Source organism: Chionomys nivalis, chromosome 18 (assembly GCF_950005125.1).
Source record: "Chionomys nivalis chromosome 18, mChiNiv1.1, whole genome shotgun sequence".
NCBI lineage: Eukaryota > Metazoa > Chordata > Mammalia > Rodentia > Cricetidae > Chionomys > Chionomys nivalis.
Window position 1 is genome coordinate 52185374 of NC_080103.1, and position 27787 is coordinate 52213160.

A 27787-nucleotide genomic window follows, 5' to 3' on the forward strand; every position below is an offset into this window, starting at 1 on the left:
TGTGATTGGGCAAATTCGGACAGGGAGGAGAGGCTCGTCACGGAGGAGCTGGGCCTTCGTAGATAGCCGACAAAATGTCGTGAATGAGGAGCACGGGTGTGGGGAGTTTAAGTAAATGCCTGATTTGAATCTCTGAGAGAACCAGACTGCTTTCCAGTAATCGATCACTTTTCCGCTCCTATGGCCGCCTGATTAATATTCGCCTCTGAGGGATCATAGGCTTGTAGCGCTGCCTTTCGCTGCAGGTTTCGCATCAGGCATTGCAGTGGACGTCCCCGGTCCAGGGGTCCTCGAGCTCCTGAAGATTGACGGGGGTCTGCAGGGATGGCGGCCGGGCAGGGTGGGTGGCTGCGGCCCGCTCTCGGGCTGCGCTTGCTGCTGGCGACTGCGTTTCAAGCGGTGAGTGTGGGTCGGCCCCGTGGCTGCCTCAGGGCCGGTCGGAGGGCTTGGATGGGGAACATCAACCCCGCGATCACGCAGGGGACCGCCCTTGGATCGGGCTTCCTTAGGGCCGCTTCCATCCGGGATGAGACGTGGCAGGCGGAATTCCAGCCGGAGCTCTAGAGGCGATGATCTGCTCACCTCAGGCACATAAAAATCGATTTTTCAAGAAAGCAGTGGGTACATAAAGTCAGTAATGCTTAGAAAGGAGGAAAGTTTCTTTTAACGGGACAGAAATGAATGGACCTACCATTGCTTACAAGACTCCCAAACCTTAAAGGGACATCTTCGTGGCTTTCTTCATTAACAGAAATGCATGGATTCTGAATCTCTCAAAGGAGAAATCCTAATTTTGACTTATTTAGCTACTTATGAAACAACTATTGGTAAACTCCTTTATCGAAGTTTGCAGTCCATATTTACTTGTCTTCCACTTAGGGTATTTGATTTGTCCAAGATTTGGAAAGTTAAGATTATGCCTTAGGTCTGTAAATACTTAGACTTTTTCATACAAAGAAAGTAATTTGCAAACTTTGTGTCTTCTTTTGTTACTTTGTCCAAAGGATAGATTCTTGCCTTCTCACATTGCAATACAGCGTTGTTATTCAAGCACTTGGTGCCTAAGAAATTGTCGGGCGTTGATGGCGCACTCCATTAATCCCAGCATTCGGAAGGCACAGGCAGGCGGATCTCTGTGAGTTCAAGACCAAGCCTGGTCTGCAGAGTGAACTCCAGGACAGGCTCCAAAGCTACAGAGAAACCCTGTCTTGAAAAAAAAATTACTTAGGCTCTTAGGGAAACAACCGTGGAAACTCTCCGTAGACTCCTGAGTGGGTTGTTTTCCCTCCCATCATAGGCCATTTGAATTTGTTAGCATTACCACAAGTCATAAAGGAGTAATGTTTCAAACTACCTTCTAAATTTCAATAGACAATGGCTTTGTAAGAACTCCTCACCCCCAAAATCAAAAACCCGAAATCAATGTTTTAAATAATGTAACCATCTTTTAGGTTGGTGGAGCAGTTCCGTCATGTATGCACTGATTTGAGCTAGTCAGTTCATTTAATGAAAACTTCTAAAGCTACCATAACTCATAATCAGTGCCATTAGCTGCGACCACGCAGTTCTCTGCTTCTAACCTCTCATCTCTCACTAGACTAGACTACCTTCTTTCTCACAACAAGCTCAGGGCAACACTCCAAAAGAGTAAAAGCTTACAGTTCCTCTTAAGACCTCGCCATGGAAATCACATAAACCTCCTAGGAGACAAAGGCTAAAGATAGAAAGCAAGATGTCCCACTGTCTAACTCCATCAGGTTCTACTTGCCAAAGGAAGTCTCGAGAGAAAGCCACAGGTAAATAGACTCCGCTGCCATACGAGAGAAGTGACAGAATTGCATTGCAGATGAATGTTCAGACCAGGAGCAGGATAGGAAGAGTTTACGTCTCCTTGTGTGCCGTAGTGACCACCCACCTAATCTAACTCAAAACTCAGGTGTCATTTCTGACTCCTTTCCTTTATACACCTCACATACTAGCAATTAACCAAGCCTTACTAATTTTTACTTCCTACATATGCCTGAACCAGTTTGATACTTGTTAACCTTTCAGTCACACCAAGACCTTTCTCCTAAGAAGTAACAGAATTGCCTTTTGCTATATTGAGAATCTAAGTAAAATTTGCCTTTACCAGCTTTCTAATTGCCCAAGCCAATAATGTGTTCTGTTAAATTCTTTGTATTTTCTCTCTTTGGATCGAATTTGTCATTAAGACCTTAAAATTTTCCAAGCCAGTCACTTAGTTTTGTTGCCACAGGTAATTCCATGTACCTGGAATTGCTGCAAGAGCTTCATTAACTAGCTTCCTTATCTAATGTCTTTCTAATTCCACCCAATACATCTAGAGCAGTGGTTCTCAGCCTCCCTAATTCTGCAACCCTCTAATACAGTTTCTCATGTTGTGGGAACCCCCTACCATAAAATTATTTTTTTTACTACTTCATAACTATATTTTCGTCACTGTTACAAACTGTAATGTAAATGTTTTTCACAGGGGTCATTCAGCCCTCAAAGGGTCGTGATCCACAGGTTGAGGACCCTGATCTAGAATAACATTTCTGAAATCTAAATCTATTGTACTTCAAACTCCTACTTGTTTTTAAGAGAGTTTGCCTTAAGTGTTCCTTAGCAAGTCGGTCGGTAGTCTACCAGCTCTTCCCCCAGTATTTGCTTCTTCCACTCGAGACGAAAGGTGTGAAGAACTGGTGATAGCTAGCTCCAGCAAACGTCATGTAGTTGGGTCTCCTCCAGTAGTGCTTTCCCCTATGCCCAAAAAAGTATGATTGTCTTCTGTCATGTGAGTCAAAAGTGTGATTTAGGAATCGAACTCAGGTCCTTAGATTGGCAGCAAGCACCTTTACCCTCTGTGCCATCTTGCCACCCGTCAGTTTCCAGTTAAGAAATTACTTCCTCCAGGACATCAGTCTCTGTGCTCAAACTTGGCTAGGAACCATTTTGTGTGTCAGTGGCGATCACTACTTCATCTCTTAGGTACCTTTCAGTCTTCTATTTTCCCACTGGACTGACTGGCTCGCACCTTAAGGAAGGGCCAGTTCCTGGTTATCATTTGTCTACTGACAGACAGAGAGGGACGCAATACCTTAAAATCTAAGTAACATAGTTGATGAGTGAACTAGGGAATCTAGATGCTAAGGTCTGATAGTGCCGACAGATGACCCCTTGTGAATTATCGACCACCTGTTCCAGTTAGCTTTCTGTAGCTCTGTCATTGCAGTCCCAGCTGGGTGTGTCGTTGACAACTGATGATACAGGTAGAGGTGTTACAGAAAATCCACCTTTGTTCACACTCAGCTTGCCTGGTAATTACATGATTCTTGATACTAAGTATATACTAGACTGAAGCCTTTTAATGATAGGTATCAACTCCATTCTTTTCTGTGGTGAATGAGAATACACTGTTTTACAATAATCTTTAAATTAGGCAACTGTATCATTCCACTTAGGTATTCTCCAAACCATCTTTTATAATCGAAATCAATCAATTTCTCTATATAAATTGATAGATAGGTATAGATAGACAGATATGCATATCTATATATGTAGCTATTTATCCCCCCCCACCCTGTGATACTATGTTATGTAGTTTTTTTAAAAATATTTATTTATTTATTATGTATACAATATTCTGTCTGTGTGTATGTCTGCAGGCCAAAAGAGGGCACCAGACCTCATTACAGATGGTTGTAAGCCACCATGTGGTTGCTGGGAATTGAACTCAGGACCTTTAGGAAGAGCAGGCAATGCTCTTAACCTCTGAGCCATCTCTCCAGCCCCATGCTATGTAGTTTAAAAAGAACTTTAGGCCGGGCGGTGGTGGTGCACGCCTTTAATCCCAGCACTCGGGAGGCAGAGGCAGGCAGATCTCTGTGAGTTCGAGGTCAGCCTGGTCTACAAGAGCTAGTTCCAGGACAGGAACCAAAAACTGCGGAGAAACCTTGTCTCGAAAATTCAAAAAATAAATAAGTAAAAAGAACTTTAGGTAAATAGGTCTTCAAATTTTAACTTTTAATAATTGAGCTGCAAGGCAGGGGTGGTGCACGCCTTTAATCCTAGCACTGGAGGGTCGGGGGAGGTGGATCTCTGAGTTCAAAGCCAGCCTGGTCTACAAGAGCTAGTTCCAGAACAAACACCAAAGCTACACCGAGAAACCTTGTCTCAAAAAACCAAATAATAATAATAATTGTGATTGATTTGCTCTGAATCTTTATTTTCTTCTGTTGTTCTCTGTGAAGTGACTAACCAGAATGTAGTGCTTACCTTCATCTACTTGACAGACTTAGAAAGTCATAGCCAGGCATGCTGGTACCTCCTGAATCTGAGCTCCTACTTGTAATCACAGCATTCAGGAGGCTGAAATGAGAGGGTCAGACATTTGAGACTAGCCGGTGCTACATATAGCAAGTTATGATCTAACCTAGGCTACATAGCAGGACTGTCTCAAAGGAAGAACCAAAAGGCAAAACTTGAGTCAAAAGTAATTTCTCCCTCTCGCATACTCTCATACTAGCTTATACCCCTTCTTTTGTCATACTAGCTTATGTCCCGTGTTAGGTCATACAAACTTATGCCCTGTGTTACGTTATACGAGCTTATACCCCGTGTTACGTCATACGAGCTTATGCCCCGTGTTATGTCATACAAGCTTATGCCCCGTGTTACGTCATACTAGCTTATACCCGTGTTACATCATACAAACTTATGCCCCATGTTACATTATACAAGCTTATGCCCTGTGTTATGTCATATGAGCTTATTATACTTGTGTTACGTCAAACAAGCTTATACCCCATGGTACGTCATACTAGCTTATACTCCCTGTTATGTCATACAGGCTTATACCCCATGGTACGTCATACTGGCTTATAGCATATTACACTTACCCTATGTTCTTAACAGATCATAACCAGCCAGATCATAGCTGCGCAAGTGTCTGTCCCTCTATTTCTCCTGCCAGAGTACTTGCCAAGAGAATACAGGGACCATGTTCCTTTAGTTTTAACTGTATCCAGTGTCTGTTCACTTCCAGCCTCAGAAGTGCAAATGGCCTCCCAGTTTCTCCCTGCTTCTTCCCATTGATATTAGCATGGCTGCGGCTTCTGCAGAGTGGTGATGAACCATAATCAGTCCCCAAAGTTCGAGAAAAAACTTACTGCCCGGAATCCTGGTTAAGACTGGAGACTGCACAGTACAGGGCTAGACAGCCACATCAGATGAGCACACCAACTACTAGTGGAGAAAGAACAACCTCCCCACACAAGAACTGCATGAATCAACTCATAAGACCCTCTATACCTCTAACTAAACCCCACCTCCCTACACTGTGTGAGGAATTGGACATCTACCACATGGATTTTGATGAGGGCATACACTTAGACTCTGTTGTTGATTGCGTGTGTGTGCGCGCGCGTGCACACAGCTACATGTGCTTGCAGAGGCCAGAAATGAATCAACAGGTGTTGTCTAGTGCTCGCCCTCTTTTTGAGACAGTCTTTTACTGAACTAAGAGCTCAGTGTTTGGCTAGGCAAGATCACCAGCAAGCTCCATCCATCCCTCTGTACCTGAAATCATGTTCTTACATTTATGTGGCATGCACTTTACCAACCAAGCCATCTCTCCATTCCCAGCATTAAAATCTGTTTTCTTGTGTGTAGTCTTAGGTTTTCTTATTATCCTGTTTCCTTCCTAAGTACAGCTAATAGTAAATGGGATGCCACTATAAAGCACTTAGCATGCTGTCTGGTGGTTTGTAAGGACTTCCAATAATGGTGGTGACTCTGGCCTGCATTCTGTTAAGATCCGTTCTCTAACCCACGTATTTGTCGCCAAATTTGAAATCTTTTCAGAAATACATGAGAAACCCATGAGTTTCCTGAGAGTAAAGGTTGATGAAAGGAGTGTGTGTGATTAGTGGGAAGGGGATACACCCCTCTATCGTGCACTTGTGTTCATGTGGAAGCCAAAAGTTGGTGTCTGTTGGTCTCATATCATTTCTTCACCACATGTTTTGAAAAGGTTTTCTCACTGAATCTAGAACTCCCCCTCATCACCCTAGACCCCGGTGAGGCCCGGGCAGCCAGCTGGCTTTTCTCTCCGTTCAGTGCTGGAGTTCCCATGTACATTGCAGCCCCTGGCTTTATAGGTGGATGCCGAGGACCCAAACTCATGCTTGTTCAGCAAGCACTTTACCCTCTAAGCCATCTATCTCCCCAGCCCCAGTTCCTGCAAGCTCTTAAGCAGTTTGCAGTTTTCAAAGTGAATTTGCTTTTATTACATGTTTCAATTACTGACTGCAAGACAAATTTGCATAAATGCAGTGGTATAAAACAGTTCTTTTGCTTTCAGATTCAGTGGGCTATCAGTTTTCAGACTGGCACAGCAGGGGCTCGTCTGCTCCGAGGTCCCTTAAAAGGCTGGAGTCTGAAATCTGAAGGCTCTTCACTTGAATGTTTAGTAGTTGATGATGTCAGCTGGGGGTCTTGGATGATCTCTGCATGGTCCTGGCCATGCTGTGCCTCTAGTTTAGGCTTTTTTTTTTTTTTTTGCAGCATGGTAACTTAAGTTCTGAAATTAATGATTGGGGGTGGAGAGTACATGTAGACAGACACTGCACGCGCACACACACACACTCACACACACACATTCTTTGTTGGAGGACTGCCAGTCACATTGTAAGAACACGTGGGAGGACATGTGCATATTGACACAGCTGTCTCCAAACCATCATGCTTCTGTCCCTGATTTCAGATTTCCCTGTACAGTAGGTCTTACAGATCACTTTACTGGTGGGAAGTTGCAAGAAGTGTCTAAACTAGAGAATTGACCACAGAAAACTCACTAGTGACCTCTTAGGTCCCTCCCACTGAGGTGGGATAGTTGATTAGTTTTGAAGATGATGTGCATTCCCTATTTATAGAGGTAGGGGAAATAGTTATGTCTGCTTAGAAGACTGACCGATAAAGACCAATGGGATGGCCAGCGTTGTGTGGGAACGTGCTAGAGGTATTTTCACTGAGCAATGTCAGTGGGTTTTAACCTTGCTGATTAATTTAAAAGAAGGCTGACGGACTTCAGCTGTTGTCCAATTTCAGCCAACCCTGACATTTATTGGAACACTCATGTCTGCATTGTCTGTGGTTGCTTTCGTGTGGCAATGGCAGACTTGAGTATTTATGAGAGGAACCATTTTTCTGCCAAAGCGTAATTGCTCTCTGGCCCTAAGAGGCTTGCAGACCCTTCCCTGTTGTAGAAGACCAACCAGATAATGTCAGACATTTCCGTATTGATACTGTGCGTTTACCAAATCATCTGTTTAGCAAAGAGCTTGCATTGGCGCAAGAAATAGAATCAACTTAATACCTGTCATCAGAATCACTCACACATGCAAGGCAGAATCCCCAGGCTTACACATGCAGTATTGTTGAGTAGGTCTGTTTTACAGCTGGGCATACGTTTCTCCATGAAGGAAGGCACAGTGGCCAACGGTAAGTCACAGATATTACAGAGGGGCTTCCTAGAAGACGGGCACTGATTAGGTTCCTGGAAATGAGCTTAACAAGGTAAAAATGGTAAAAATCATTTTAGAATGGTGGTGTAAGGACCAGGAGGGTTCATGGCTGGAAAGTGGGAAAGAGAGAGGTGGAAGTGGCTAATAGTGAAAGCTGCAGAGACAGGAAAAGCCTTAGCTAGGGGGTGGAGGGATGGCTCAGCAGTTAGAGCGTGTGCTGCTCTCTCAGAGGACCCCAGTTCAGTTCCCAGTGTCCGTGTCTCTGACTCGGAACAACCACCAGTAACTCCAGCTCTGGGGGAATCTGAAACCTCTTGCCTCCACAGTCATCTACATTCATGTGCACATACCCAAACAAATAATTAAGAATAATTAAAATGTTTTTAAAATTAAAAATTGAAATGTCTTAAAAAATTGTAAGATTTGAGAGTTCCTCAGAGAACAAAACTGTGAAACAATTTTTTAGCTGTGAGATGGTGAAGAACCCAGAGGGCTTTGGCCTAGCAAACGTGTTGACCAGGGAAATGGTACCATTTTTAAGATGTCAAGTGCATTTGGAGGGCTGTACTTACAGAAACAAAAATAGACTCCATCATAGGAAATTTTGAATTTGCAGCATCTGATGAAAATCAAGTGAGCTGTTGACTTTGGAAGCCTGAACTCGGGAAAAGGGAGCATTCAATAAAATGGTATTTGAAGTCCTGGATAAAATTGCAGCCTCCCAAAAAGCAGGGAACAGCATCTAAGTGCATAGGCCGGGCTGTGAACCCATCCACTCAGTAGGATGGCAAGTTTAAAGCCTGTCTGGACTACGGACTGAGTTCAAGGCCAGCCTGGACAACTTAATGAGGACCTGTCTCGGAATGTAGAGAGGGAACTGGAGAGATGGCTCAGCGACTGGCTTGACTACTTTTTGCCGCTGTGATAAAACACTGTCACAGAAGGAAGGTATTTTGAGTTATGGTTGCAGGGGCCCGTAATGACAAGGACAGCTTGGCAGCAGACAGGCAGCACAAGATGCTGAGAGATCAAACTTGGAAATAGGGTTATGATCTCTGGAAGCCTATGATGTACTTCCTCCATCAAGGCTGTACAACCTTACCCCAAAGAGTGGGCCACCAACTGGGCAAATTTCAAATGCCCAAGCCTTATAGAGGGATAGTTCTCATTCAAACACACCAGTGGCCAAGATCGCCTGCTGCTCTTCCAGAGGACCCACGCGACCCAAGTGCGGTTCTCGGCCCCTCATCTGGCCTCACGACAATCTGTAGCTCTAGTCCCCGGGAATTGTCTGCTAGCCGTAATAGGCATACACACAAAGTCACAGATGCGTACACAGAAAAATCAATCCTAAAGCAGTTCAGTCAAATACTGTATTTTTGTGATGCTCGGGTTTGAACTCAGGCCTTGAATTTCTAAAGCAATCTAGCATATTGTTGCTTGCTTCAACAGTGTAGAAATTAAAGCTTAGGAGGCTAGCTTCCCCAGGATCACATATCTGGTAAATGGTGGAGCTGATTTCTAAAGCCAAAAGTATTTTTCCTTATGAAAAAAGTTTCTTAGCCGAAGTTTCTTAGCCGGGCGGTGGTGGCGCACGCCTTTAATCCCAGCACTTGGGAGGCAGAGGCAGGCAGATCTCTGTGAGTTCGAGGCCAGCCTAGTCTAGAAGAGCTAGTTCCAGGACAGGAACCAAAAAGCTATGGAGAAACCCTGTCTCAAAAATAAAAAAAAAAATTCTTTTTAATAAGCTACTGGGTAATAATAATAAGAGATGTATAATAGGCACATCACTGAAGTTATAGTTTGTATTTTTTGTTAATCCACATTTTCACTGAAATAGTGATATTAGGTCCAGTGTTATAGTACATGCCTGTAAGCCCAGCGCTTTCATGGACAGGAGGATCAGGGATAAGGTCTTCTTTCTTCAGCATATATCTAGTTCAAAGCCATTCTGGACTATATGAGATTGTCTCTAAAAAAACAAAGCAACAACAATAAACCAAATATATAAAGCTGTGGAATCCAAAGTACTTAAAAATTTGTCCCCACATGAAACATAACAGCACCTGTCTCCATTATGTTCAATATTAACAACTCCATTTTCTCTTTTTAGGAAGTTCCTAAACTTGGAACTGTGTTTTATTCTTTGTTTTCATTTTCAGGTGTCCGCTGTTGGGGCTGAGCTGTCGTCAGAGGCATGCAGAGAGTTGGGTTTCTCCAGCAACTTGCTCTGCAGCTCTTGTGATCTTCTCGGACAGTTTAACCTGCTTCAGCTGGACCCCACTTGCAGAGGGTGCTGTCAGGAAGAAGCACAATTTGAAACCAAAAAGGTCCTTTTTTTCTGTTGTATCTCTTCCTTTACACGCTTTCGTTGAGATAGATAGGGTACAGATTGTTTAATCTATTTAAACAGGAGTCTCTAGCTTTACAAGTTTTAGAAAACTCAGTCAACACTTGCCTGGTCTACTATATCAATCAATGACCATAGCAAGACTGTATCCCATCATGAGCTAGACTTCCTTATCTCTGGCAAAATTAAGGCAAGGGCCAATTAATTACACTTTGGTTTCTTTTTAATAATAAGCCAGTTGTACAAAGAAATCTGAGATGGTAGCATTGGTGCAGAATGTTGGGTACAAACGTGTTTAGTAGAACTGGCGCTGTCTATACCGTTACTGGAAATTCCAGATACCCATAGCCTTACCTTTCCTATCTGAGAAGTCAGTCCAGGGTAAGTAGCTCTGCCCCAGAAAATCTGTTGTTTGGAATCCACTGTTCATGTAAGTGCTCACGGTACTTTGTTTGCATGTGTGGGTGGGTTGGCAGTTTGAAGACAATCTCATTGTCGAACTGGCCATGTAGCCCAAGATGGACTTGAACTCATTGCTCTCTGGCCTCTGCCTCCTTGGGGCTGAGTAACAGAGTGCTCACCTATGATGTACACAGCTCTATCTTCAGTGCTCATCACCAACACAAAGCAGATTATATTAAAAGTGACTTAGTGCCGGTCGGTGGTGGTGCACACCTTTAATCCCAGCTCTCAGGAGGCAGAGGCAGGCAACTCTGAGTTCGAGGCCAGCCTGGTCTACAGAGTGAGTTCCAGGGCAGTCAGGGCTGTTTCACAGAGAAACCCTGCCTCAAAAAAAAAAGTGACTTAGTGAGATTTCAAAAAACAATGTCCCGTTTCTTTGTTGAGTTCCTTGTGTTACTCTTTCACTGTCCTGCTGTGCCGTGTGAGGTGTTCCTACATCAAATAGTAATGCTTTCTTGTGACTAGATGAAGTTTACTTCTAACACTGTACATATTTATTTAGAGTTTAGAGGAAAAAATAAAGCACATGTTGTTAAAAGACTACTCTTTTGTGCTAGCCAGCCTTAGCACTGATTCCTCCACCTAAAGTTCCCAGTGTCCCAAGTGAGCTTACAGAGTCCAACATGTTCTTTGCTTTCTTGGCTCTATTAAATCCACAGTATGTTTTATGTTCAGATTCTATACATGTAAGGTAGTCCCTATATATGTATAAAGCTAAGCACTGAGTTTTTAAAGCTTGATTTGAAGAGGTTTAAGACCAGATTTAACTGATTTGCTGTGACTCCCCTCTGCCTTAATAGGGAGATACTCACATGGGACAAATTGCTAAGGACTCTGTGAGTCCTCTCATCATCATCCCATGGCTGTGCCATTATCCAGCCTGAAAAGATATCACTAATATCCCAAACTTAGAAAGCTGGGATAAGAAGGGATGATTGCATTAACAGTGTTCATCTCACAAGCCCTTTCATCGTTACAAAATATGTCTGAAATATAAACAGTGCATAGAAGAGCTATTTCTGCCTATTGCTTTTTGTCAGTGTTTCTTCAAAATGCCCATTTGTAATATAGTTTTTGTGAAACCAAATTTGGATCTCATTCCTCTGAATTTAGTTATATTACTGTTGAGTTTTTACTACATATTGAACTGTGCGTTGTACCTAGACGGTTTTCAGCTGCTACAGCTTAGCAATAACAGGCAAAAGTAGTCTGCCAGTTACTATTAGCTAATTGTGGCTACATGTTTTATATAGCCAAGGACAAGTGAGTCTGCGTCCTAATAACCTTTGTACTGAGTTTAGTACTTTCTCTTTGCTCCAGCCCCAAGCGCTAAGCTCCATTTCCCATCAGGCATTTTCGAGTGCCTTTCATACAAAATGAAGGAATATTTTTTATAGGTGCAGTGGAAACAAACCAGGAAAAAGTACTGAGAAGTACAGCTGGAGCCATGACAGTGGCGTGTGGAGCCCCACAAACTTTGCTGTTCCGTCCAGTAGAAAGCAGTGAGTGCCGCCGCTGAGCACAGGCTCGCTGTGTGCAGTCCACACCCGTCCGTCTCGACTCTCACTCACTCAGCTGCACTTAGCTTCTAGGTCACTGTTAAATTTGATATGCGCTTGATAAACGTATAAAATTAGCTCTGCTAGAAGGTTATTTATTTTCAAAATGTTTTAGATCTTGTTTGTTTTTAGGTAGAATCTGGCTATATGTTCTGGCTGGCATGCAAACACCTGTATTACTTTTCCAGTTCCAGTGGCCAAATGCCTAACAGAAGCAGCTTCAGGAAGAAAGTGTTTATGTTGGCTCACATTCTAGTCCTAGTCATGGGAAGGGAGTTGAGGCAGCTGGAGTACAAAGGAGCTGGTTACCTGCCCAGTCAGGATGAAGAGAACAATGAAGCACAGTGCTCAGCTACCTTCTTCCTTTTATTTAGTTTTATTTAGTCCAGGACTCACTCCAGAACCTGGAATGATGTGCATACTTAGAGAATGGATTCTCTTCCCCCCACATAGCCTAATCAAGACCGTCCTCCATGGCATGCCCCAAAGCCTGTCTTCCTAGTCATTCTAGATCCTGCTAAGCTGATAGCAACAGTAACTGTCATGCTGTCATCATTAGCCAGCCCATAGAGATCAGGCTGGCCTTGATCTCATAGCCATCTCCTTTTTCTTCCTATGGTAGGATGATGTGCACCACATCTGGCTATGTAGTCTCAAATGTTGGCTTTTCTAATTCCATGTGTTGTAGATCCATCCAAAGATGAGGCCAGTTGTTTTTAATAATGGTCAATTTTTTTTGTTTAAAAATTTACGGAAGCATATAATATCTTGAAGTCCTTTGAAATTTATTTTGTTATTTGCTTATTTGTGTTTTCTTTCTCATTGGTTTGCCCAATGCATTTTAGCAATAAAGGACCTACTAATGTTCTCAGGTATTACTTAGAATGAGTATTTTGTTCAGGTAGTATTTTTAAGTAGCTTTCAAAGCTCACAACTATGGTTTCAAACAGTAGTCAGGAGATTAACTTAACTGGAGAAAGCATACAAAGCATAATTTGCAGCTTAAAGAAAAATGTAAGCTACTAAAAGTTGAATTTCAGTAGAGTTTTGTGCAATTAGTATTTACTTAGCACAAATGACTTCAGCTTCTCATTGAGTCTTAAGGTGAAAGGGAAGGTATTGAAGATACGTTCTTTCCTACTGACTAAAGCTCTTCCCATTGATGTTTTACTTGACCCTCCTTGGCCAGTAGTCTTAGCTACCTGCTAAGAAAGGAGTGAGGTTTTTAGTCATAAACTCCAGGTGAGCGTTAGCTGGGATTGGGGATGTCAGCTAGAAACCATATGGGCTGGTTGTATGCATTGTCTTTCTCTTGCTACACCTTTGCATGTTAGTACTGTTGGTTCATTGGTAACTGCTCTTGCGTTAGTTCTGTTGGTTCATTGGTAACTGCCCTTGAGTGTTAATTCTGTTGGTTCATTGGTAACTAACTGCCCTTGCGTGTTAGTTCTGTTGGTTCATTGGCAACTGCCCTTGCGCTAGGAAAGCACAGTGCCTGACTGTCCATTCCTGAGTTTGCCACCTCCAGCTCCTTCCACTGGAAACATAGTTCTTCTGTACTCATATCACTGGGCTATTTTAAATAGAGACTTACTAGCTCACGCATGACCAGAGGAGGCAAAAGTTGGCTGGTGAGGGTCAGTTGTTAGCTGTCGTGTGGCTGTTGGAAATCCAACCTTGGATCTCCTGGAAGAGCAGCAGCTCTCTTAACCACTGAGTTATCTCTCCAGTCCTTACTCTAAGGTATTAACTAGAGTTGGGAAATAACAAAAGAAGCTATTAGCTGCCACAGTGGCTGTGTGGAAAGTGTATTGAAACCAAAAGATGGAGCTGTTTCAGGTAAAGAACAGAGGTAGAGCTGGATATGATGATGTACACCTGTAATTACAGTGCTCAGAGGACTGAGGCAGGAGGATTGCCTTGAGTTTGGACCAATTATAATTAAGACCTTTTTCAGAGACTGAAGAGAGCAGAATAAAATACTAATTAAGACGTCCCACTAGTAAGTTTTTGTTCCATTTTTACACTAAACCACTTTTCTAGAACTGTCTTTTAGGATTTAATTCATCTCCTTCCTTGTCTACTCTCATCACCATCCCCAAGTCAGATTAGTGCCTCCTCCCTGTTCCTAGAGTGCTTGGCAGATAATTTGGCTGTGCTGTTGTTCCAATTATTTTGCCCTTTATTGCGCATAAATTGAGCTCTTTAAAGTCTTAGTTTTATCATTTATTTCTAAGACCTTAACCTTTTGAACACTGACTCACACAAGTCTTTGTACTTGAATGAGTCCATTTTCACTGAAAACAAATTAGATACGGTGGGTTTGGGGTTTATTTCCAGAATTTTAAGAACACGGCCCTTAAATTCCAGCGCTTGGGAGTCTGAGACAGGAAGACTGAGTTTGAGGCCAGCCTAAACAGCACAGTCGTGGCCAACCATTAAGAATACTTAAAAATACAATAGAACCTTACCATACGACTGCTTTTATATTTATGTGCTTCGTATATGTATGCTGAAGAGTAGTAAAAGCTTTGAAAGAAACAGAAACTTGTTTTCCTGGTGGCAGTTGCCCACTAGTAAACCTCGGTAGTATTAGCAGCAACTCCAAATCTTTCATTTCTACATTTTATTTTTAAGGATGTATCAAAAATGGATGTGTTAATTGTTTGGTACAGTTTGCTGACCATCAGCCTTAATTAATAGTGCTTATTTATTGAGAGGGTCTCACTCTGGCCCCTGCTGTCCTTAAGCTCACAGTCCCCCTGCCTCAGCCTTCTGAGCACAGGGTCATCGACAGGCACTGCTACTCTAGCCAACAGTGGACATGAGCATGAGATTAAGACTAATTACATTTTATCTTAATTTTGTTTTTGATTAGATTAATTAAAAATACTTTTTAAAAATGTTCTTGTATTTTCCTGAGGATAAACACAAATCAATTGTTCCTTTTTTATTCTGAACATCTGTCTTCTAAGGTTTATGCAATTATATCACTTTTGTCAGTAGTCAGTCTTTCTACTCCTGTGACCTGTTGTCTTTATTCCCGCTCTAGCTTCTTGCTCACGGTGCTTCTGTGGAATGGCTTCTCCTTGATGTGGGTCCTCATCTTTAGAACCTCTGGGGTTTCGTGGGCTTTTAAAACATGGTTTATTTGGTTGATTTCCTTCTTCTTTCTTTAAAATAGCTTTGGTTCCCCAGTTTAGCACCTTTGCTCCTTTCCGTTCACACCTGCACTCCGTCTGTTATCCTAAAGCCACACCTGTCAGCAAAGCAAAGCCTTCTGAAACTAGAATGTGCTTAGCTAAATTACTCATATAAAACAATACTCAGATTGTTTGAGGTTCATCTGCAGTTTGTTCCCTCTTGATTGACTCTAGAGGGAATTTGGGAAAGTGGTTGCGAGCCTGGTTTTGGCACCCAGGTTGCTGGGTCCAGCCCTCTGCTGCTCAGCTGGTGTCTTGAAGGATCTGATCTTGTTGCCCGCCCCCTTCTCTCTGTGGACTCCTTTCTGCCCTGTGGTTGCTGTGAGATAAAAAGAACGAATATTCACACAGAGCTTAGAGTTGTGCTTGATCTGCAGGGGCCTGCCAGATACCTCTGCTGCTGGCAGTGATACATGGTCTACAGGGCATGTGTGTGGTGTTTAAGCAAACAAGGAAAAGTAGAAATTTGAATGACTCTGGAAATACCACAGCAATGATAACTGTTGGCAGAGTACAGGAAATAGATAGAACATGAATCGTTAGATTTGTTAGTGATAAAAATTTGCAGCATAGTGTTCTTATGTTCTCTTTCCAGCTCCTGTCTCAGTTGGTGCAGGAAGGACCATATTGTGATAACAAAACAGTGATGTGAAAACTTTTAGTGTTTGCAGCTACTTGGTGTGGTGTCAGGGTCTCTGTGATCACCATGGCCTCCAAAGTCACAGTCCTCAGGAGGCAAGAAGACAGTTCAGCTCAGTATGACCAATACCCCATGTTGGCTCAAACTTCAGGGATCTGACCCCCTAGTAGTTTATTTTAGGCATATTTAAACACAGCACAATTCAGTGAAAACTTTCCTAGTGATAATTAACTCATTTCTGTGTGCACAATAAAGCACACATAAATCTCCTTGAGAAACAAAATAAGCTAAATGAAGATCAGATGTGACTACATGCAAGCTTTTGTAAAGTACATAGAGCACCTTCCATAAGATGTGTTCTATAGATTGACTGCATGTGGCACCTTCCATAAAGATGGGTCCTAGAGATTAGCTAATAAACAAGCTTGAGCTAAGAGTCTAGGAGGAATCTGATGTGGTCTCCACCGCACAGCACACCAGGATCACAAGGCCGTTCACTGTGTCCACCTTCTGGGTAGATAGCAGGTTATTCCTTTGAGGGAACAACCTTGTGTGTTTAACTGTCCAGGTTCCCTTAGGTCTTATCTGTGAGCACAAAGAGCTCGGTACCAGGTCCTACCATGTGGAACAGAATGTGTGTAAATGATATCAAACCAAATTCTAGAGTTCAATGCTTTCAGTCCTGCCAGTGATCGGATTTTAGTGAAGAATATAGTATAATTTGACCTTTTAAATCATTTTATCACTTAAGACCTTGCATGAAAGATATGAGGGTTTGGGGTGGTACTACTAGAAAACTTCTTCACACCATTGCTGTGGGAGTAAGTCTTTAACAAAACAAACATAATGGAGGGTGGCCTGCCCAAAGTGCCAGGGTGTTTATTTAGGTGTCAGGGCATGATCCATCACAGCTTGACCGCTGAGCCCAAAGTTCTAAAGCACAATACTGTTCGATATCATCTTGAAAATGTTGACAGTAATTCCTTCTATACAGAGTTTCTGTAAAAAATTGAATGACTTAAACATGAAAGGCCTGAATGGCCTTCTTAGGGTCTCTCTCCCTGTTGGACCTTCAGTTCAGTATACAAGAACAACTAATAGAATTCCATTGCTACTATTTATTTAAAATTATCAAATCTTTATCTTTCTGTTTACCCACAGACTATGACTCCCGTTAATTTGGTGATTTTGAAAAAGATACTACCTGTTCTTAACTTTAGATAAGGTTCAAACAAATGACATAATTTTTATTAATTTGAAAAAAGGGGACATCAAATTTTTTTATTCTTTCCTCAGCCACAGATTCCTCTCTCCCCCCATAATAATTTTAAATTTTAAAGAAATATAAACTATAGCCAATTTCAGCATGATTCAGAAGTCCACTTAAGCAGCATTGTCTGGGTGGCAAGCTTAAGCACTAACCTACCAGAGACACAGTGCTGCTACTGTATAAAACACAGAAGGCTGAAGAGGAAGCTGTGCTAACTGTGCATGGCATTGTAATCACTAAAGAAATTTCATGCTGCTTAAAATAGCCTTGCTTTTCTAGCATCTCTACAGAAACTGATTTCTTCAAAGGAAACAAAAGCAGAACATGATTCTTAGTGTAACATTAAAGCATTCTTCTCAAAGGAGTTTTTACATATATATAATGCTTGGCAGCAGTTGAGATCCAGAGTGACCATTGCTAACCACCTCTGTGTACAAGTAGATTATAATAACTTGTAATGATGGCCACTTGTATCTGTTAACTTGTTAGTATATGAAAGCACTCTTCCAAGAATTTTAAATTGTAGGCAGGGAATTTGAGTTCAAACCTAGCCTAATCTACATAGCAAGTTCTAAGCCAACCAGGTCTCTGTACTGAGACCTCATCTCAAAATACTTGAAGCAAATTAATTTCTATAATATCCTCATAATCACTATCATACTAGTAATTTTTTACTTCATAGTTGAGACCTAGGTAACATCCTGTCTAAGGTCACAGAGCTAAATAGAGGATATGTTCGTGTGTGTTCAACAAGGTTTTGAAGTTTATTTTATAGCTATTTATTTGAGCTGAAAATATGTGTTTTTACACTTGCCTTTAATATGGAAAGTTGATGCAGCCTTTAAGAGCTTAATAAATTAGCATCAGCTCTCTAAACATACGTTCAAACATTCTATCATAGCTGTAGCTTATACTATCTAAGAAGAGTAAACCCTTAGAACAGTGCTCTCAACCTTCCTAATGCTGTGAACCTTTAATACAGCTCCTCATGGAGTGCTGACCCCAACCATACAAGTATTTTCATTCATTGCTGCTTCATAACTGTAATTTTTTTTTTTTTTTTTTTTTTTTTTTTTTTTGGTTTTTCAAGACAGGGTTTCTCTGTGGCTTTGGAGCCTGTCCTGGAACTAGCTCTTGTAGACCAGGCTGGCCTCGAACTCCCAGAGGTCCGCCTGCCTCTGCCTCCCGAGTGCTGGGATTAAAGGCGTGCGCCACCACCGCCCGGCCATAACTGTAATTTTACTAGTTATGAATCATAACGTAAATGTCTGATATGCAGGCTATGTGATATGTGACCTCTGTAAAAGGTCAGTCACCCTGCAGAAGAGTTGTTTAACCCACAGATTGAGAACTGCTGCTTTGGAGTAATTGAATCTGCCTTTCCCAAGCACAGCTACTGTAGACTCCTAGGCTCCTAATTACCTTTGCATTTATATGCTAAATGTTTCTCCTTGAAGTGGGCTCTGTGGGTGCCAGAATAAACCCCTAGAACAGTAAGGAATAGAAGATGTTGGACTTGCATAACTGGGCTGAAACATAGTATCTGAATTTAAGGTGGTAACCACTAAAAAGAAAACAAATAAAATATTACTAAAAATAAATACTAGAAGAAGAAGGAAGTTGGTAGGTCTCTCACATGCCAAGGGATCCCAGCTACTGAAGAGCCTCAACCCAGTGGTTGGTAACACAGTCCTTCTGTCGATACAGCCGTGTGGAATTAGCCAGTGGGGAACCGGCAGCAAACTGTTTAAATGTGTCTTGTGGAGGATGAGATACAGTTGGGTTTTGATCTTATCTTCTTTTTAGACTGTGTTTTTTGTTTGTTTGTTTGTTTGTTTGTCAGGTGCATTGGCTTCTTTTTTTTAGTGTGAGGGGTGCTGTGAACACAGCGTACCTGTTGGGTGTTGCATTGTTTTGGGTACAGGTAACCTTCCTGATAGGCTGTCACTTAGATGGGAACAGGGTTTACTCTGGGGAAGGTGACAGTACACAGAAGTGGGTTTTTTTTTCCCCACAGCTTTTGTTGCTGTACACTATCGCTTCAGGTTCGCTTTTCAAGGCAACTGAAAATTTGAATTTTGAATCATCTCATAACTGATTTTCAATTCTTCAAGTTAATGGGAAATAGTTTGTATTTTTCAAATGTTAGGAGCCAAAAGTCATTTCTTTTTCTTATTGCATGTGATATGGAGAATGATTTACCATTTTCTAAAATAGTTTAGCCTATTGCCAAGCTAGCTGGTGTCACTGAAAACCTGCTTAGATGTCCAAGCTCTCTCCTGAGCTCTAGCTCTGTAAGGCTGCCCTGGTTATAAGTTTTCCGGTTTGCATTTTTCAGCTGTATGCCGGAGCTATCCTTGAAGTCTGTGGATGAAAACTGGGGAGGTTCCCTCAAGTCCAAGGTATGTAACAGTCATTAAAGTTATTGCTTGCAGCCGGGCGATGGTGGCGCATGCCTTTAATCCCAGCACTCGGGAGGCAGAGGCAGGCGGATCTCTGGGAGTTCGAGGCCAGCCTGGTCTACAAGAGCTAGTTCCGGGACAGGCACCAAAAAGCTACAGAGAAACCCTGTCTCGAAAAACAAACAAACAAAAAAAAGTTATTGCTTGCAAGAATAACTTCACTAAACATTCCCAGGAATGTGGATTTTCAGAAGGACACTCTGTTGCAGTATGTGAATGTTCTCCATTCTTCTTTCCAGAGATGGAGTTTTAATAGAAATGATGCCAACCAGGTCATTTACTATAAGCAAACACCAAACGTGAAAGTTAGTTAGGTTTAAAGTGGAGCATTAACCACTTTAAGGTGGTGAACGCCTTCAATCCCAGCACTCAGGAGGCAGAGGCAGACGAATCTCTATGAGTTCAAAGCCAACCTGGTCTACAAGAGCTAGTTCCAGCTCAGACTCCAAAGCTACGGTGAAACCCTTTCTTGAAAAATCAAAAAATAAATAAAGAAATAAAAAGAGCATGAGATGATTCTCTAGAAAGATAATCTTGTCGGGTGTAAATTTTAGGGCAGCTTTTCTTTTTGCAGATAGAAACAGAATCCCTGAGTATCACACCCTAGTATACCTTTTCGTGGAAGTTACAGAACATTGCATTAAGATAAAGTAAACCTGTGCAGCATGACAAACCAGCAAGAAGAGAATTAACTACCACAGATTTTAGAGAGTCATTCTGTGTGTGTCATTGCAGGGAATTTTAGTGACAAATATGTTACAAAGTAATTGTCAAAGTCTGTTCCTGCAGTTTACATCAAGCTGTGATGGAGCCTCACAGCTCCAGGAAGCCTTCACTGACGGTTTTCTAGTTCAGCCTTGCGTGTTTACCACGAAAATCACTTCATAAGCTGTCAGGGCATGGTGGAGCACATATTGAATCCCACCGCTTGGGAAGCAGAGCCCGGTGGGTCTCTGAGTTCAAGGCCAGACTGATCTACAAAATGATTTCCAGGACAGCCAGAGCTACACAGTAAGACCTGGTCTCAAAATCACCAAAAAAGAAAAAAGAAAGAAAAAAAGAAAATCAGGTTTATGAAACAAAAGCTTTTTGAGGCAGCTTTATTTTGGTTTTGGTTGGTACTTTAGGTCAGGTCTCATGGTAGTCCGATAGACTGCATGCTTGTGTGAGTGGCTCCTGTATGAGCCTATGGAGCTGAAGTCACAAACATGCCTGCACGGCTGGCTTTCTTTTGAAGTTGAAATATGTTACGGTCTTTTTGTGTGCCTAATCTGTTTTGATTTTTGGCACAGACTCAAGTCCTCCATGTCTGCCTCAGCCTCCTGAATCAGTGCCCCCCACCCTGTGTCTAACTCAGTCCTCCCTCACCTGCTCTCCCCCACTGCCCAGTATCACGCTTACAGTTGTGCACGCCCCATATTTCAAATCCTGTAGAGTTTCTTCGTTACCTTTCATCACTTTACTTTGGAAATTTTATTATTAAACTGCTTTAAAGTACAAACTGAGCTTGCTGATCCCAGGTAGGAAATGGTGGGCCCACTATTTCCCTTATATTTTAAAAGATATTAGCTGTCTTCTTCCAGAATAAAAAAAAAATAGAAAAGATCATCTTGAAAGGGTGCTGTTGTCCCGCCATTTTCATGGGCTTCACCTTCCATTGGCATATTTTAACAACTCTAGCACAGAATGTGACTGTAAGGTACAATAATTAAACCTGAGCATACAGCACATAACAATATTACAGATTCAAGTGACAACCATTTATAAAAACTCCCTGTCAGGATTTTGTCAGAACTTGCAAAACATCCTGAGACTTCCCTGCCTCGCTCCTGATGAAGTGCTGTGTTTATATTGGTGGAGTAAGTACATTACTGGTTGAAGAACTAAGAGAGAGACTCCAACCATGAACTTAAAAAACTGTCCTTTTGTTCCTGACTGGTGGATCAAACTATTTTGTTGCCTTTTTTAGCATCTTTTTTGTCCCCTATCTGTGCCAACATTCTGTTGCTGAGCTATGCCCCCAGCCCTCTGTGCGTGCATTTTAATGTACTTTTTCGGTTTACGTTCTCCATCAAAACATGTGAAACTATTTTGTCTGTTAGGAAATGTCAGATTTAGTAATAAATTATTTTACATGAGAACAGGAAGAAGTCCTCTTGGAGGTCTTAAATTATTTATGTTAAGGAAAGGGCACTGTTTTATCTTCAGGTGATTTTTTTAAAATTTTCACTTCTTTTATTTTTATTACTCATATCTTTGTCACTCCAACACAGTGAAACCTTCCTCTGAACTCAGAGTTCTCGTTATCTATTGTTAATGTAACAGCGTTTGGGCTGGGGTGTATTTTAGTGGTGGAGTGACTACCCAGAGCACTAGTCTGAGATCTTGCTGGGTTTGGTCCTTGGCATCAAGCAAGGTAGGGGAGAGGGAAAGGATGAGAATATTAACATGTATTTGCCTTGGTGCTGAAGATTGAATCTTAACGCAGCAACACTGTTTTGCTTTGCTTTAGTTTTCATTGCATGCAGCACTGGGCTGGATAACATTTTCATATAGGAATATAACGTAACTTTGAGCATGTCTCCACCCTCAAACTCCTCCCCCCTCCCTTTTGTTCCCCTGGTTCTCCTAGCCAGTTTCCCTTCTGCTCCCGTGTCATGTGCATACACAATTGTATACTGTCTACAAAATCTGGGAGCCATGGTGAAAGAAGCTCAACAGTGTTGGTCTTCCTGAGGCCGACTCAGCTCCCTCACTGGGACACTTTTTATGAGTACCTTAATCTTTATTTCTTGGAGGTCTAAGAAGGCCATGGCCTTCATGGCATTAAAGAACCCGTGCTGTTGTGTAGTCCGTGCAATGCAATGTATATATAAATTCTCAGAATTGTTAAGAGCTCTGTTTACTGCCTGCAGGCAGGACTTGCCTGTCACAATACTTGCCTCTTTCCAAGTTGTGCTTCTGGATCTATGTTTAGCAGAAAAGAAACCCTACTGGGATTGATCATTAGTGATTCATCATGCCGTTCCTTTGAAGCCTGTTCACTCAGTCCCGCCCATTAGAAAGGCATTTGAATGAATGGACATTATTAAAAGGGCTGACAGCTCTGCTTGGTGTGCAGGAAAGATTTTAAACAGTCTTTTTCCCATAGCGGTTTCTAGCGTGGTTGAAAAGGTGGCTGGAAGAGCTGGAAGCGTGTTGGGCGGCGTTGGCCAGGCGTGCATGTAGTTTAAGATGCAGTGCTTATTGGCCGCATCTCATTTTTATTTTCAATCTGTTTGCGGTTTTTGGGGTGTTTTTTTTTGTAAGTCTCTTTTATATGTTAATTTATAGTTTTTATTCTTTTTTTCATTTTTACTCTTGAATTTTGTTAATGGCAGTGTTCTGCTGTCCTGGCATTCCTATTTTTATGTAAACATATCTGTAAACATTTCCTTTAGGAACATGCATAAGAGTTTTATATTTCATATTCATTAAGTTGTTCATATTTTAACTGTGGTAATGTTGCAAGCCCTTCCTTTTTAGCTACCTAATCACAGTTCAAGGGGATTACTTGTTTAGTGTCAGTTTAGTAAGGGTGGGGGTTATGTAATACTTCATGTACCTTTGCCGTTGCTGCTTGGAACATAGTAAATATTCAGTGAATATCTTTGCAAATTTAAATTCTTACTCCATCTGTAGTATAAGGTGATATAGGTCCCTGGATTTTTCTAATATTTGACAGTTTCCCATTGAATAATCCACATAAGCATATCCCTCAAGTGTGCCTGTCCCCACCACTACCAACACCCCTTGCTTCTCTTTGTAATTCTGTCACTTGAAGATTCTCACTGGTGTTTCTGATCCAGCTTAACTCTTCTAGGATGGGGTCACGTATAGGGAAACTGATTTCTCCTGTGTTTCTTTTGAACTGCCCCAGCTGGTCACAGCTGAGCTGTGCTATCTTTTCTCAAGCCCACAAAACTACTGTTGGAATCTGGGGTGCTGACGAATCTGAAACCGTGTCCTAAATGTTTAGATAGGGATGTCTTACATTTAGTCAACATCCATTTAGATTTCCTTAGTTTTCACCTAGGACGTGTTTAATATTGGATTAATCTTCATAGCTAGTTTGGATTTAGACATGGCCCATTTGAATCTTTTTTTTTTCTTTTAAGCTTTTGTCAGAAGTGATAAGCCCAAACTGTTCAGAGGTCTACAGATCAAGGTAAGCGGCACTGTACAATCTTTGAACTTACTAGACATGTATGAAGTCGAGTTTGTAATTTGCCAAAAAAGCTTAGTCAAATGTTTCAATAGTGCTCTCCCACCCTGAGATTGGAAACACCTTTCTGTTCTTTAAAAAGCCTTTTCATGGTGCGTTTTCATATTTCAGGTAAGCTTGCTTTACAGTGACTATAAGCCTGAGCTCCAGCACACAGTTTGCCCTCGCTGTAGTTAAGATTGTGTGGCTGTGTCCTGGGGTGACTGGGCCAATTGTGCCCGCAGCAGCAGTCAGCACCATGACTGGTGACTGTGCTGAAGCCATGTCATGCTTAATATCTCTGCCATTTGCTTTGGGGGTTTGGGTGGGTGGGTTTGGTGTTTTGGTTTCTTTTGGTCAAATACTTTTTATGTATCTGTTGCTGTGGTGTTTCCTGTCTTAGCAGTCAATAGTAAAGCAGTGCATTAATTTCTCAGACGTTATACCAGCCTTGCGCATGCTGTGTCCAGCTCCTACCTCCTCTCACACCTTATTGGTTTGAGTTGCTAATAATTTTGTTGAGAAATTTCATAACTGAATTATAGTATTATAACTTATTTGGGTTTTTTTGACAAAGAATAACTTGAAATAAATATTTAAAATCTTAGAAATAGTATATATAGTTGTCAGTGTTGTCATTATTCACTCTTTAGTTAAAACACCCACCCGCTAGTGATTGGGAATAACTTAATGCTTAGCGTGAGCAAAGATCTAGTGCCACAAAAAATAAAAAGATGGTATCAGAACTTACCTCCATGAATAGCTACAGTTAAACCTTTACAAAGTGAAGCATCCAGGCGCTAGAGAGGTAGCTGACAGAACACTTGGCTCTCACACAGGACCCAGGGTCAGAACACCTGCATGGCCTCTCACACCCATCTGTGGCTCCCAGTTCCAGAGGATTCAGTGTCCTCTTCTGGCATCTGAAGATGTTGCATACACATCCACGCAAAAAAATAAATAAATCTTCAGAAACAGACACATAGTGGCCGGAAGGAGCAACCTTCCTTATCAAACACGCATAGTGCTGGAAGGAGCGACCTTACTTATTGCTGCTACGTTTTCAGTTGTTATTTTACATAATTTGGAAACAGATTTGATCTTAACAAATGTGTTCAATTTATTGTCGTAGATTGTTCTGCTTTGTCTGTCACTACCATTAAGTGTTAAGTTCACTAGATTAGAAAGAGCCATGTCTGTAATAAGTGCTTGCCCCATTCAATAATAGGCCTTAAAGTTCCACTTAAATTTTCTCTATACCAACAGATGCTTTTCTGTTTGGAATTTTTTTAATTCTTACAATTTTGAAATCACATTCAAGTCCTTGCTGAAAAAGACTACCTGTTGATTGTGATGTCTCATGTAAAAGCTGTTAAAATTATTAGCACAGTTGATTCAGCCATTTTGATCTTGGTTGAGAGCAAAAAGCCTCCTTCTAAGTAGAAAATGATGCTGTCTCTGATCCTTGTAGTACGTTCGCGGTTCAGACCCTGTCCTAAAGCTTTTGGACGACAACGGGAACATTGCTGAAGAACTAAGCATCCTCAAGTGGAACACAGACAGTGTGGAAGAGTTTCTCAGCGAGAAGTTGGAGCGCATATAAACCTTGCCCGGTTGTTCTTTTCTTGCTCATCAAATGAACTATCACAGCACCTAGAAAATAATTTAGTTTTGCATGCTTACATTGATCAGTCTTTTTATGTATGCCATTAATCTTTTCTAATTAGAAGTTGAAGTAGCAACACAGCCCATGATATGTAAGGAGCTGGAAAGCTTAAATTCTTAGAAATTTCTATTCTTCTGTATTAGTTGATATCACTAATGAAATGCTTTGTAAGAGGCTTCTGGTTAATTATGCAAATACGAGCTTGTACTAGTTGGCCCAGTTTTATAAACAACAGAATCTTAAATAAGGGAGTTAATAAAGGAGATGCCTCCTCTGCTGTCCCTTCTGAAGGTGGCTGACAGAGAACTACAAAGCACATGAGATGTACTGAGCCCCAGCAGCACAGCTGTCTGCAGAGCACTCAGATCTTTTGTACTGCCCTCTTTCCTTTTAGTAGAAGTGTTTGTAGCCTAACTGTTGTGGAAGAGATTGAAGATCTACAGTAAGAATGTAATACTCATAAAGGTTTGCATTAATGAGGATTACACAGAAAACCTTTGCTAAGGATTTGTGTAGATCTGATAATTGGCAAATTTTTATGTTTTTAAATATTCTTACAAAAGAATTCCATTTAAGAATGTTCACTTATATGACCAAAATATAAATAAAAACTTTCAAAAATGTTTGAATTTGAATTGCTATGGTTTATCCTTTTGTCTCTCAATGCATTCCTACTTTTCATATAAGCTCCTTTTTAAGCCAAAATACAAAAATGACTGTACTCTTTGGAACTTAATAGCTTGTAATTGCAAACAATCTGTAACATCTAAAAGAAGCCTTTTTAAAGTCAGTAAGACAATGAATACAAGCTTGTATGACTTGGCTCATCAAAATAGTATAAAAAAATTCTGACAAAGGGCACCATGCTTCTGATAATCTGCAGTTTGACAGTCCAGGTCTTGGTGAATGTGCCCCTGATCCTTAGTGGTTATTGCTATTTTAGAACAAGAGGGAGATTAAGCCGGTTGTGGACAGAGAAGTTGCCACCACAGACAGAAGAATAGAGGTATTGAAGATGGAACTTCAAAAAAGAACTTCTGGCATTGACGTAGAAAATAAATTGGACTGGTTTCCGGGCAGGAAGAGCCAGTTAAATGCGTATTTGCTTTGGGGAGAGGGGGGAGTGAGATGTTTAGAAAGAGGCCTGAAAAGTCTGTTGTCTTCTAGTGTCTAGAGATCAGAGAAGCCGAACCCACAGACAGTATCCAGAGCTGAGCCTAAATGTAGTCTGTTCCATCCTTCATTTTAATTGGGAGTTTCAAGTTGATCAGCCAATGCAAAGTGGGTTTTGCCAATTGTAATCAAAGAACAGCTTTTGAAAGGAACAAAGCTGCTGATTACCAAGAAAGGGTATATGTTGTGATCTAAAAAGCACCATTTCATACCCAGTTCCTGGTGCTTGATTGAGCTTATTGAAATTCACAAACGTAGTTGTGACTTTTCTTTGCCTTCAAAATTTTGTTACTAATAACTTTAACTGTTTCAAGTTATCTCTAAATTTGGCAGAGGTTTTTAATAAGGGCTTGTGAGCAAGAACTGCCTTATGCTGTTGAGAGGATTGAAGCTTGAAAGCGATTCTAAAATTAAAAGTAGATACTCTAAAGAGGAACACTGTAACTTGTATGTACATAGGCTGACAGAGGTCTTGCTTGAGGCTCCTAGACACATAATTGCTCATTTCTCCCGGAACACAGGTTCCATATTCACTGATACTACAGAACATAGGAACTGCCATAGGGACAAGATCAACAGTGTTTTCAGACACTTTTCCTGAAATGGAATTCACATCATGTAGATGAATTAGGAACTTCATTCTCCACTAAATGGTCTTCAGGGTGTGTTTAAATCTTTGCCTGGGGTCTGACCGGCCTTTTCTCCTGTTACTTCAGTAGGGGACCAGAACGCTTCACATAGGACTGTGGTCACTCTCCAGTCAGAGGCAACAGCTCACAGCAAGGTGCACAATGAGGAGCCAAATAATAAAGAGCGTTACTAGGAAAAAATTACAAAGAGACAGATGTAGTTAGGGATCTTGGAGGATGTGACAAATTGACATCTCAAAGATGAACAGAAGGGGTCAAGGGAAAGTGGTTGGAAAGTGCCCTCCAGTCAGTAGAAGCAACCTCCTGATCTGGGGGAAAGTGCGTGTGTGTATGTGTGTGTGTATGTGTGTGCACATATTGTATTGGGTATACATATAAATGTATGCAAGGAGAGACCAGAGGTCACCTCTCCCCCAAACCCCTAGCTTTTTGTATTTATAGTCAGTCTTGCCTGCACTCCAGGTAGACTGCCTCTGAGCTCCAGGGATCCTACTGTCTCTGCCTCCCCTCCCAGCCCTGGGTTTGTAAAACCATGTCACCAACGCGTCCAGGTGTTTGTTTGAACAAGGTTACTGGGGATCAA

At 41.5% G+C, this 27787-nt stretch overlaps 1 protein-coding gene across 2 annotated transcripts; it reads left to right on the forward strand.

Moving 5' to 3' along the window:
- The first annotated feature begins 61 nt into the window (after positions 1–61).
- Selenof (selenoprotein F) lies at positions 62–26006 on the forward strand. 2 transcript variants are annotated; one of them, XM_057794219.1, is made up of 5 exons: positions 77–399; positions 9689–9856; positions 19349–19412; positions 23630–23679; positions 25187–26006. In XM_057794219.1, exons 1-5 carry the CDS (start codon positions 325–327, stop codon positions 25316–25318), a joined length of 489 nt encoding a protein of 162 aa, XP_057650202.1. In that variant the 5' UTR covers positions 77–324; the 3' UTR covers positions 25319–26006. The 2 variants fall into 2 exon arrangements, with proteins under 2 accessions (XP_057650203.1, XP_057650202.1); XM_057794220.1 differs by lacking the exon at positions 23630–23679 and having other exon boundaries at positions 62–399.
- Positions 26007–27787: the final 1781 nt, after the last annotated feature.